Consider the following 13122-nt stretch of genomic DNA (forward strand, 5'->3'; position numbering starts at 1 on the left):
CATTCATTATCCATGGACCATGCAGCCTTCGCACGTTAAGAAAAAAAATCATGACCATTGATAGACCTGGCCTAACTACCACTTAGATTGGAATTATTATACTATAATGCAACTGAGTTATACCATTGAAAGTGTTTTCTTTTTTTCCTTGGAGAACAACTTTCTAATCTCCATATATAACTTGATTTCTTCATGATTGGTAAGTAAAATGAATTGTCATGAAGTTTTGGTCAAACTTCAATAAGTAGTTTTTTTCTCTCTCATGGATATGCAATTTACTTTCCCAGAACCTTCCTCTTTAACAATTATGTACATGTACACACACATTTACATAATACATATCATGCATACGTATAAGAAAAACAAGTAAGCCAAGCCTTTTTGGTGGGATCATTGCAGTCCTTCATAATCATTTCTCAACTTAAATTAAAAAGAAAATCTTAATAATAGGCTATATCTACACAATGCACAACATCAATGATCACATTACAACCTCGTACATAGAATCATAGATAGTCACATAATAAATGTATACAACTAAAATGAGAAAAGTTAAAGTGAGATTATCTCCAAGTCATGAATCCATTTTAAACCAATAAAATCACGCCATCATCATTAACATGGATTACAAATTAAAAGATTATCTTACAATGCATAATCATACATATATGTATAATTAAAGGCAATTAGATCTACCCAATTAGGCAATTAAAACTTGATCAAAGTCCAAGAAAATCAGCAGCAGATCTAGCCATAATGGTAGCGAACTCATTGAAACTCAAAACGCCGTCGTTATTAGTATCAGCCTCTCTCATCATATCCGTAAGCTCCCTATAAGTCAAAGGGTGACCCATCTTAGCCATAGATCCGGCGAGCTCGGCCGCCGTGATATAGCCGTTGCCGTCACGATCGAAGGAACGAAAGATCTCCAAGAGCTGGTCCTGGTTGACGAGGACCTCGTCGTTGATATCGGGGAGAATGGCCTGAACCAGCTCCTCGAACTCAATGGCGCCGTTTCCATTAGCATCGATGTTGGCGAGCATGGCGTGGAGTTGATCCCCGGTGGGCTTTAGGCCCAATGATCGGAGAAGGGCCGCGAGCTCCAAATGGGTGAGGCTACCGTCGGCGTCCATGTCGAAACGAGCAAAGATTTGCTTCAGCTGAGCAAGCTGGTCCGATTGGAGGGACGCCATAATCATGTTGGGTGGCCTCTGATCAAAATAGAGAAAAGTTTAGATTTTTTTGGGGGGGTTTGATTTGTTTTTGATGAAAGGGGTTGGTTTGTTAAAGACGAAGGGTTGTGTTGGTTGGAAAAGTTCAAACTAAAATATGGATTGAATAGTCTTTTTTGTTTTTTCTTCATTTAGTGTTTTTTTTTTTTTGTATTTATGTTAAGACAGTTTGTGTGTATATATATATTTATATAAATATATAATGGTCTTATAATAAAGTCTCGATCTTTATCACCTCAAGATGGACTTGGGCCTTTTCTTTTTACTGAAAACTGAGAATTGTTTAGGGCTGACAAAAATAAAATAAATAAATAAAATGTCAGAAGCCTATTTTTATTTATTTAGATGGAAGTTTGTGTCTTGTGATTTTTTTTATCAGAATTTTTGTAGATATTCTTGGTATTTTACTTAGAGGGATTTAAAATATATGTTAGTATTATTATAGTTATAAACAAATTACAGCAAAATATGATGGCTCGGCATTTATTGACATAATCTCTGTTTTTCTTTTGCTATAAATGTGTAGTAGTACTTGTTTGTCTTTCTTCTTTCTTAGTTAAGTATTTTTACACGATATTACCCATGCTTGTGGTTTTTAATCACATTATAACGGCCTTATTAATGATCAGTTTTAACAACAGTAATTACAACAATATTTAATTGAACATAATTTTGGGTCTGAAAATGTTATTTTTAATGACAGGACTCAAAATTCTGGCAAGTTTTTGGTTTAATTTACTATAAATAAATATTTTACCGAAAATGCCATAATTTTTTTTCGAGGGGTTTGTTTTTTTATGGATTTTGACAGCAACATAAACAGATCAAGATGATTCAAATTAATTATCAAAGAAAGAATGACAGTAGAAAACAAAAGCTATGATCATGAACAATTTAAAGAACCAGCCATTTCAATTAAGTGAAAATTTACAAACTCTTTCTTTTCCAAAAATGTTGGGAAGATCAATTCATCAGATTCTTCTTCCTTGCACCAAAAGCTTCCAAAACCAAACTCTCCCTTATTAGACAACTCTTCCATTACCTTCTCAACTTCATTCATACAACCCCAACAATGACTATTATAGCCTCCCTCAAAAGATAACCTACTTTGATGATCAGTTTGGATCTTTATGGACTCTCCAATAATTCCCACAACTTCATTTTTGTACTTTCTTATCAGCTCTCTTCCAACCATGTTCATCAATGCCTTCTCTTCTGATCTCTTTCTCTGTTGAAGCTTCTTTTTCGCAAAATTTCTCGTCTTTCGAATCAACTTGTAAGGCAGCTTGAGCAACACAAAGATGATGATTTGCAAAACCAAGCATTGGCAGCAGCAAGATATGACAACACAATCCCCAGCAAGTGTGTTAGCATCTTCCATGGATGGTTCCAAGGTTGGTTTTTGAGGAAAATGAAGAAGAAGAAGAAAATAGCAAGGTGTAAAGAATAATAACAACAACAATAGAGATGAAATTATAATAAGCCATGGTGTTTGTGAAGGAATATGTTTCTTCTTGTTGTATAGAAAGTGTGTTAGGAAGGGTGTGAAGCAAAAACAGAATGAGTCATTTGTGCCTTGATATCAATTATTGTGTGATCTTAAATTTAAGTACTAAATGGCGTCTAAGTAGAGGTCACCAATTATCATATAAAATAGTACTAGTAAAGGAAAGGAAACCAAACCATTATATAATTGACAGCTGTCGTATAATTTTATGTATAAGTACTTACTAATAAATTATTCTAGCTTGCTTGGGGTGTAAGGTATAGCAAATTCTGTTAAACATTTCTTTCTGGTATTTTATGGGATGTGTCTTGGAAGTAACAAGTCTTTTTTTTTTCTCTTTCCCTTTTCAGTATTTTTTTTCTGACAAAAGACAACCCCTTTTCAGTATTTACTATTTAGACATTGGTAATACCTTAAACTCAAAGATAATATAACCAACTCATGTTTATTGCTAAACAAATTCTTTTATTTTACCATTCTCAGCAACAACCTTTTGGTATATCATCTTCCTGTCTTAAATTTGTTTTTAACATTGCTTACTCTCATCAGTCTTTCTCAAACCAATTTCTCTATATTCATGTTCCTTGTGACAGAAGAAACTGCAATCATTATCATATTTTTCCAATGTATAGGATCCATTTTAGTATGTCTGAAAATTAAGATTATAATATTATGGTTTTGGTGTGTACTCTTCAATGTATCATGTTCTACAATGTTACAAAGCAAAAAATTAGTTAATGACTAATATACATATTTCAATCATTGTTAAATACGTAAATGGAAATTGGAACCAATAAAGGTTTTCAGATAAGAAAGAGACTATTTTGATGGCCCAGCAAAAAGACTATTTTAATGTCACTCACAAGTACAATTTACAAGTGTGTATTAAATTCACAATAATAACGAGGCAAGTGGAAGTGTCCTATTGGTATGTGTAAAAGAGAGGCTGAAACGCGTATTCAATGGATAGAGTCCAAGTCAATCATACACAAGTTAATGTATATCTATAGGCTGAGACGTCTAAGCAGAAGCTACAAATTTCTGGAACTACAAGGTACCTCAACTTACCTCAAGTTCCCATTTCTTTACTCTTTTTTTTTTTACACATTTGAGGAAAAACCATAAGGGTCTAGAACAAAAGGCTGTTATAGTATGCTACGGCGTGGGCCCAAATGAGACTTATCGAGATGAAAACTCTCGTGCAGTAGGACTCACGTATGACCTACCAAAACAGTCACATATTGTCTTTTTTATCATATGATTAATTTAACCTGAAGTAAAAAAATAAAAAAAGAGGAAAAAAAAGAGAAGCATGAAATTGCTTCTTCTGTACAGATAATTATGTGTCAAAATTACATAGAAGAGACCACCATGATGGCTGGTGCAAAAAATAAAATTTCAGTAATTACAGGACAAAAAATTTGATCCTCTGTATGACCCAACTACAGGAATATGACTCTGGGATTTTGGCCTCTACCTCTGATGTTCTGGTTACAGGCACATTAGCATGTGAGAGCTGAGATATCTCTAACAAAAAAAAAAGAAAAAGAAGAAAAAAGAAAAAAAACCTTTGGACTAAAAATGAAAGTTTCTCATGCTTCATTTACTCTGCTCTCTCTACTATTCATGCTGCCTTGAGTGAAAAAATCTGTACTGTAATCTTGACTGCCAAATGCCATTCTCTGAAACCATCTTATTTCTTCCGACTGCTGCGCTGAATTGAATACCTCACTTTCCCCTACTCTCATTCCATTGGTTAGGTCCGAAGCTACTAAATTATCGAAAGCTCTAACAACCTGAGAAGCACAATCTATGATAAGTATCTTCATTTTATGAATGTGATGTATATGCATATAAAAGAAATCATTTCCTTTTGACGATATTTGTGTTATCAATTTTGACTACCTGTCCCATCCGAGGCCTCTTGGTCGATGAATGTCGCACACAAGCAGCTGAAATCTCAATCATCTGTAACATTTCACTCTCAACATAGTTCCTCTCAAGCCTTGGATCCACCAGGTGATCAAATTCCCCACTCTCAAGTGCATTACCTAACAATGGTCGAGCCTGAGAATTGAGAAGCATTTATGAGTATTTAGTCAGAAAAGTTATCACTTTATATGATTAGCTATAGTTCCACCAGAAAGTTTACAATTTATTCTTGACACCAAACAGATCTCTATAATGATAGAATACGTTCAATTTCTTTTTAAATAAAAGAAAGATGACACTAATAACAGCTTTTTGTTCCCCTGGAACAGAAGAAGGTTTACAACTCTTCAGTCAAGACATTTTATTCCTCAACAAACTGGTGACAAGACAACTCATACTCAAATATCTGGTTTAACAAAACTGAACCTTCAGACGATTATACTCAGCACAGAAAAATTTGTCAGGATAACTTTATGCCTAGTAGCAATAGAAAAGTTAATGCAGGGATCAAGAAGTTTACCCATTCAACTAGACTCTCATCACCCAAGGGTTGCGATGCATCCACAGGCTTCCGTCCAGTAATCAGCTCCAGAAGCACAACCCCAAAAGAGTATACATCAGATTTCTCAGTCAATTTGCCACTGGATGCATATTCAGGGGCCATATATCTGAAAATCAACCAGAGTCAATATTTTTCTGAGCGAAATGAATGAACTTCAGAAGTCAGAACTAAGTAGATGTCCCCAAAAGATTCATATATGCCCTAGGTGAGGATTAGAGGATACGAATAAATTGCTGACATACCCAAAGGTCCCCATAACACGTGTACTTATATGTGTATCTGCATCAAGAGCTAGTTTCGCAAGCCCAAAATCTGAAACCTGTATTGCAGAAGAAATAGTTCACATGAAAACTGTGTTCCCACAACAAAAAGAAAGGATTGAACTAAAATGTTTGAGAGAACATTATGGATACCCGAGCTTCAAAATTGCTGTCTAAAAGAATGTTCGATGACTTGATATCCCTGTGAATAATCCGAGGATGGCCTGTATAGAATTAGAGAAATGACAGAAACTAGTAATTAAATAAATTAACTAAGGGAGAGATAATAGTGCTATTAATAATTATTAAATCTCAGCACATTTCATTTTGTACTATCTGACACCTAAAAAATATCAAATGATTATAGAATCTTATTTGAAGTAGCTTTGTTCTACACTCATAGAAGTACAAATGAAAAGACCTCCCATCAGTTTTTTGTCAGGCTATCACACGTATCTTTGGAAACAAGATCCAGCTATTGCCTTGGAACAATCCTCAAAGCTAGACTATAAAATTTGAAAACAAAGAACATCTAAAAAAGTAATGTACTTTTCCAGCCAATCTATACAATGTAAAAATAAATGTATGAATTAAACAACCAAAGGAGTCTCAACCACTCATCCCTCCCTGGGACTTTCAAGAAAAAATTGGAAAAGAGACAGGAGAGGTTAAAAAAGAGTAACAGTATCCTTGCTATCACATGCATGAACACAGTATCAAGGTAAATGTCAATCAATATGCAATGCAAGTATAAATTACTTCAGAGTCCAGAAAACTTACAGTCTTCGTGAAGATAGGCAATGCCACGAGCTGCACCAGCAGCAACCCTCACTCGTACCAGCCACTCTAGTACAGGCCTGCCTTGCCCTACAAAACAAGCAAGACTTAAGTTACCCATTTTCACAAACACAATCCTCAAAAGTTCATTAGCAGCTTTACCATGAAGATGGAAATAAAGGGAATTATTGGGGACGTAGTCATAGACAAGTAGCCTGCGATTTTCAGAAATACAGTAGCCTACTAGTGAAACCAGATGACGATGGTGAACACGACCAATAATCTCGACTTCTGCTTTGAATTCTCGTTCCCCCTGACCTCCACCAATCTTTAGTTGTTTCACTGCAACATCTCGCCCATCTGGTAGGCATCCTTTGTACACAGAGCCAAATCCACCTTCGCCCAAAAGATTCTCATCTGAAAATCCATTTGTGGCCTTAACTAATTCTTCATATGAGAACAATGGCCTTGAATTGCCTAGCCCAGCCTCTGATGCAGAATCCACAAAATCATTGCTAGAGCCACTTCCTATAAGAGGCGCCGAAGAATGTATCTTCAAGAAGGCTGAATCTGTACACACAAGTAGCAAACCTATCTTAGTTCTTTTCAATGACCACTATTTTAAAACACAGAGTCAAGAAAAGAAGGATGTAAATTTCATTAATTATAGTCCAATCTATGGTTTACAATGGAAAGTTGATCCAGATCATCAGCTGCAGCTAGACATACTCTCTACATAATTTATTATGAAAAGCTTGAAACTGAATTTCACCAATTACAGTCCAACCTATGGTAATTCACCAACATCTAGCCAAAAGCTTTCAAGCTTCTAAATCACTACCTAGAAGCATCAAAATACTGCTACAATAATAATATGCTTCGGTTAAAATGATGGTAATAAATTATGGCAATTGGATAATGTCCACATGGAAGGTCATCAAATTTATGGAATGTGAGCTATAGCCTATCCCAGGTGGAGTGCAACCCTAACCAATACTTAAAAATAAAATACTCCAATGGGAGATATGACCTACAAAGGAGCCCAACATGCTAAAAGTTACCAAGAACAAGCAAAAGAAGCAAGTGTGAGAAAGTCAAGAGGGTGCATGGCAAACATAGAATGCATACATTTTGTATCATAAAATTTTACCTGATTTGGGGGAAGATCCACTTGAGGATGGCATCATGTGACCACTAATTCCTGAAATCCTTTTCCTTTTCTTTCTTACACACCAGATTGCCAATCCAATGAGGCTAAGCACAATTAAGCTAACCACTGCAGCAATTGCAGCTGCACCTCCAGTACCAATGCCTCCATTATGATTGGACTTTACTCTTTCTGATGCACTAGGGCCTGAATTGTTTGAAGGTCGATTATCTGATGGTGAAATTGGAACTCCAGAAGGTGGCGGAGGAGAGATAGATGACATGGGAGGAGGTGATAGATGTGTATTAGGTGGTTGGGGTGATGACCCCGGAGGAGAATTTGCAGGAGGTGGTGCTTGATCAGAACTAGGCGGGGCTGGAGTAATCCGAGGAGGTGGAGGTGCATTCCTGGGAGGTACTGATGCAGGTGGAGAAGGTGATTTTCCAGGGGAGACTGCTGCTGGAGGAGGGGGTGCTTTTTTAGGGGAAACAGATGCTGGTGGTGGAGGAGAACTTGTTGGAGGAACAGATTTTGATGGTGGTGGTGGTGGAGATGAATTCTGGGGTGGTAACGACGCTGGAGGTGAGGGTGAACTCCCAGGTGGCTTAGTTGATGGTGGTGGCGGGGGTGAAGTTTTGGGGGGGTTTGCTGATGGTGGTGTAGGTGAACTTTCAGGTGGTTTTGACGATGGTGGAGGAGGTGACTTCACTGGTGGGTTGGATGATGGTGGTGGAGGTGAACTTTCAGGTGGTTTTGACGATGTCGGAGGAGGTGACTTCACTGGTGGGTTGGATGATGGTGGTGGAGGTGAACTTACTGGTGGATTAGAAGTTGGTGGTGGTGGTGAAGGTGTTGAACCAGAAGTTGAGGGAGGTGGGGCATTAGCTGGTGGCGGAGGTGCTGCTTTTGGTGCCAATGGGGGTGGTGATCCTACAGGTGGTTGTGGTGGAGGTGTTGATGATGTGGTTGGAGGAGGAGGGGACTGAGGTGGTGGAGAAGTAACAGTAGAGTTTGAGGTATCTGGTGGATTTGCGTTGGGCTGAGAAAGTGGTGGAGATGTAAGAGGAGTTGGAGGAGGAGAGGAAGAACTCTGCGGTGGTGGAGTTGAACTGGAGGTGCTAGGAGCCGGTGGCAGGGCTGAAGGAGGTGAATTTTGAGAGGGAGATGTGGCTGCCATTGATCCAAAACCAAATTCAACAATGGATCACTCACTCACCATTTCACATCAAGCTCTCATACAATTCACAAAACCCTCATAATGTCCAACAGAAACCATAACTTTGGGCGAATCCCAGTGTCAAAGTTTCCAATTTTATGTGAAACCCAGATTCCAATATCTCAAAATGTGAAAATTCTATCCATCAATATTCAACAAAAAAAAAACTCAGACACTTAACTGGACCAGAAAAATACAGTATTCTGGGAGAAAACCCAAAGAAGGGTTTCCTTAGAAGGAAACGCTCAAATCACTGTAACAGCTTTTGGACATAACTCCTTTGACTATGAGCTCGTTTTGAGCTGATCACCACATCACTCCAGCAGCCAAATCCGGATCACCATAAACGTTTGCAAGCCAAACCCAGATCAAGAAACTCAAACTGAACACATAATTCTAAAAAATTTCCATCAACCATCTGGCTCTGATATAAACACTGAACAGTCCAAATCTTCAGTGTCCAAATGTGGCAACACCCTTATATCATAAAAAAATGGTAAGAATAGCAAAGAGACCCCAGATGGTAGAATTTCCATAAAACTCTTACCTTGTCCTCCAAAGTCGTTTACTTGCTCAAAGATCAAGCCAAGCGTAACTTGAGTCTTTCCCTTTTTGCAGCCAATATTGATTCTTGAAACATCTCCTTGAGATCATAGGATGAAGCTCCACAGAGGCACACACGGCTTTGTGGGGTCCCAAATCCAAGGGAGGGGACTGAGACAAAACGAAAGCGACCCTAAAGAATAATTACAAATCTTTTCCACATTTTAGAATAGCAGAACCAAAAGTCTTCATAATCACAAAGTTCCAAAATTTAATCATACAAAATTATCATATTATATAACTTGTGCTTTTCGTAACATTTCAGTTAATGTTGAGCAACTGAAAACGCAAAAAAAAAAAAAAAAAAAAATCATTTATGGACCAGTACAATCGATATATTAAGTCTCTTTCTCATATTTATTAATTTAGTCAATAAAGAAAATGATATGAAAAGGTTGCAAAATAATATAGCAATTAATAATAATAAAAAAAACCAACTACCTCCAAAGGCTGATTTTGTCTTTTTAAAGACCAAATTGATACTATAATAAACAAGAATGATCACTGGAGGTTGTCTGTATTTTTTGAAGACCCGAGTTGAGTTTTGACTATTGTATTTTATATTGTCCAAAATTCGACTAAGTTTTATTTTAAAATCAGATTAAGAGATGTTTGAGCTGTATTATTAACTATATTCCTTGGTTAAAACAATGGCATGCAAATATTATAAGCTCTGTAATGAGATACTCATCTTATTCCTAATCATGTGTGTGAACATGAATACATGCGCACATACACACACATATATATATAAATATTAAAGTAAACTGGATGGCAGAGAATTTAAGATGAGCATCTTTGTTCACAGATTTTGGAATGGGCTTGAATTTCAAGTGTGGTGTCTATTATTTAAACACTCACTTTCCGATAGTATGTTGGAGGGACTAATTTCCAAAAAGTATGAAAAAATTTGTATGAATTAATAATACCATATATATTTATATAAATGGTTGTAACTTTCTTTAATGTAGTAACATGAATTTAATTTTTACTCTACTGAATTTGCGCATGTAATTAATGTGGTAACATTTTTAAATAAAGTAAAAATTTGGTGAAAAGAAAAATGGAAACAGGGAGTCAAGACAAGAGGTGGGGTCTATTTAAATATCTATAAAATTAATTTAAGATTTGTTTTGAAGCACGTGAAGCTCCATAAACAACTGGTTGCTGATGTAGATTGAAAGATAGAGATTTTAAAGCAATAAAAAACTACGTAATAATAGATCCTTGTAGATCAATTTTCCACTTTTTTTTTTTAATTAATTGTCTTTTAACTGCAACTACTATGTATTCTTAATTATCTTGTGCTTTTCATAATTAAATGTATAAATTGATTATATAAAATGAAGAGATGCTAAAAACAATAAATTCATTAATAGGGTGTCGGTGGAAAGAAAAGAGTAAAGGTATAAAACATAAAATGGAGTCCACCAGACCACGTTTACCTTCTTTTGTTCACAGATTCACTGCGAAGAGAAGCAAAATGATAATGGTCCACTATCATCTCTCTACGCTTCACTCTTTTATTAGTAATATTTTTTTTGTTTATTTATTTATAAAAGTATATTCTCTATTCCTAATGCCTCGTAAATTCAGATACTATACACTGGTGATTATTTTTTTTATTTTCGGCACTTAGATATATATAATTCTAAATTTTTTTATATGACAATGTACATTGTAGCTATTTAGAATATTCTGCAAATTTTCAAGAAATTCTGAATAGTTTACGAAGCCAAAAACATAGTTCATATAGTCAAATTTTATACGCATACACAAAAAACATGCACGTGTGCAACAGACAATTTAGACCTAGTTTTCAGTACCATAATTCATTCTGAATTTTTTGAAAATTTGTAAGATATTCTTATAATGTACACTATCATATAAAAAAGAATAAATAACATTTTTGCCCCCCGAACTATGACCATTGTATGATCGTGCCCCCTGAATAATTCGCGATGTTAAAAATTCCCCCCGAACTATGCACGTTACTAAAATATGGGACTTCTGTTAGATTTCGTCCTATGTGGCTAACAGATTGATGACGTAACATATTGTCTGTTGATGTGGTAGTGCCATGTGTAGAATAATTATCAATTTTGCCCCCCAAACTTTAATTATTACCAAATTATACCCTTTTATAAAAAAATATATGTTTTTTCTTAAAAATAATAATTAATTCCTTAATAAATAAAAAATTTTAATTATCAACAAATAATTCTTTTTTACTTTTTCTTAAACAATATTAATTAAAACTATTTTAGAATGAACATTTAAAATAAGTACTAAAACAAAGAAATTTTTTTTAATTAAAGAGGTGGACAAAAGACTTAAATAAATAAATACAAATTTTAATTTAAGAGAGGGACAAAGGGGAAAAAACTTTGTTTTAGGATTTATTTTTTAATTTTTATATTAACATATATATTATAAAAGAAAAGAAAAAGTAAAAAAAAAATTATTTGCTATTAATTAGATTTTTATTTTTTGAGTATTTGAATTTTATTTAATTAATTTGAAACTTTTAGTATTGATTATTTTCTTAATATTTTAAAATTATTTTTTTAATTTTTAAGGATTTAATTATCAATTTAAAAAAAAAATTAGTCTTAATAAAAAGGGCACAATTTGGTAGTGATCAAAGTTTGGAGGGCAAAATTTCTAATTATTCTACATATGACACTGCGATATCAAAAGACAAAATGCTACATTATCAATCTGTTAGCTACTTAGGACGAAATCTAACAGAAGTTCCATATTTCAGTAACGTGCATAATTCGGGGGTAATTTTTAACATCGCAAATCATTCGAGGGGCGCGATCATACAGTGGTCATAGTTCGGGGGGCATAAATGCTATTTATTCTATAAAAAAAATTAGAATTATATCTATCTAAGTGCCGAAAATAGAAAAAAAAATGCATCAATATTGTAAAAAAAATATACATTGTAGTCAGCTCCCAAAATTCATATTACTTTTGTGTTAATAGTTCTATTAATTCCAGGTGAATGAAATTGCATTATTCGTTACCTGGTAGTGGTACTAATAGTTAGGGCAGGTGTATTTTTTTTTTCTCAACCACCTTTTTTTTTAGTTAATCAATTATTACTAAATATAGTATTTTAATACATTAACATGAAAATTTTCATTAAATGTTTTTTTAACAAGTATTCAAAAAATACAGCATATCATATATATATAAATATTAAATTTATTATTAATTTTTTAAAAATATATATATTTTTTACCTACCTCAAACTTTACAAACATAAAAAGTGAATGTTACTATTTTATTACTAATCATTTTGATTTTAATGAGATATTTAAAAAAAAAACTATTTATGTTTATATATCTTATTTTGAATAAAAAAATAAAAAATAAAATTTATGATTAAGTTTTATTTATTATAATTTTAATTTTTTAATTGAGAGCGTTAAAGGTGCTTTTTAATAATAAACTATGGAAGAGTGGTTTTCTTTTTATATATATAGAAAAATATTTATTTGTGTGAAAATAATTTTTTTTTAATTTATGAAGATTTATTTAAAATAAATAGAAGATAGAAAGACAAAAAAGAGGAGTGTGTATAAAATAATCTAATATATATCATACTATTTAGAAAAATAAAACTTCAGTTATTGCGATTATTGTTGACGTGAGTTTTCGTTAACTATGAACATGAGAGATTTAGCAAGCTAAACACAAATGAAACAAAGAGATTTTTATATGGCTTTGCCTGTAATTAGATTTAGTCCACAAGTCAATGTTATTGACTAAGAATTTACAATGCTCAAGTTCTCTTTAGGTTTACAATTTGGCAACGTTTTGACTTGTGTTTACAATGAAATTCATGTCCTATTCATTGCTGGTTGTGAATGCTTAA

At 34.1% G+C, this 13122-nt stretch overlaps 3 protein-coding genes across 3 annotated transcripts; all 3 read right to left on the reverse strand.

Moving 5' to 3' along the window:
* Positions 1-478: 478 nt before the first annotated feature.
* LOC133822810 (probable calcium-binding protein CML16) lies at positions 479-1373 on the reverse strand. The gene has a single exon (XM_062255252.1). The coding sequence runs from the start codon at positions 1197-1199 to the stop codon at positions 720-722; it is 480 nt and encodes a 159-aa protein (XP_062111236.1). The 5' UTR covers positions 1200-1373; the 3' UTR covers positions 479-719.
* A 677-nt stretch (positions 1374-2050) lies between these two features.
* LOC133822809 (uncharacterized) lies at positions 2051-2852 on the reverse strand. Its single transcript, XM_062255251.1, has one exon. The coding sequence runs from the start codon at positions 2611-2613 to the stop codon at positions 2116-2118; it is 498 nt and encodes a 165-aa protein (XP_062111235.1). The 5' UTR covers positions 2614-2852; the 3' UTR covers positions 2051-2115.
* A 1183-nt stretch (positions 2853-4035) lies between these two features.
* LOC133822808 (proline-rich receptor-like protein kinase PERK9) lies at positions 4036-9465 on the reverse strand. The gene is made up of 9 exons (XM_062255250.1): positions 9181-9465; positions 7421-9110; positions 6433-6840; positions 6274-6360; positions 5647-5717; positions 5476-5552; positions 5192-5339; positions 4645-4806; positions 4036-4535 (listed from the first exon to the last, which is right to left on the reverse strand). The coding sequence occupies exons 2-9, from the start codon at positions 8592-8594 to the stop codon at positions 4332-4334; spliced, it is 2331 nt and encodes a 776-aa protein (XP_062111234.1). The 5' UTR covers positions 8595-9110; positions 9181-9465; the 3' UTR covers positions 4036-4331.
* Between the last annotated feature and the right edge of the window lie 3657 nt (positions 9466-13122).

This window comes from Humulus lupulus, chromosome 3 (assembly GCF_963169125.1).
Source record: "Humulus lupulus chromosome 3, drHumLupu1.1, whole genome shotgun sequence".
In the NCBI taxonomy this organism is placed as follows: domain Eukaryota; kingdom Viridiplantae; phylum Streptophyta; class Magnoliopsida; order Rosales; family Cannabaceae; genus Humulus; species Humulus lupulus.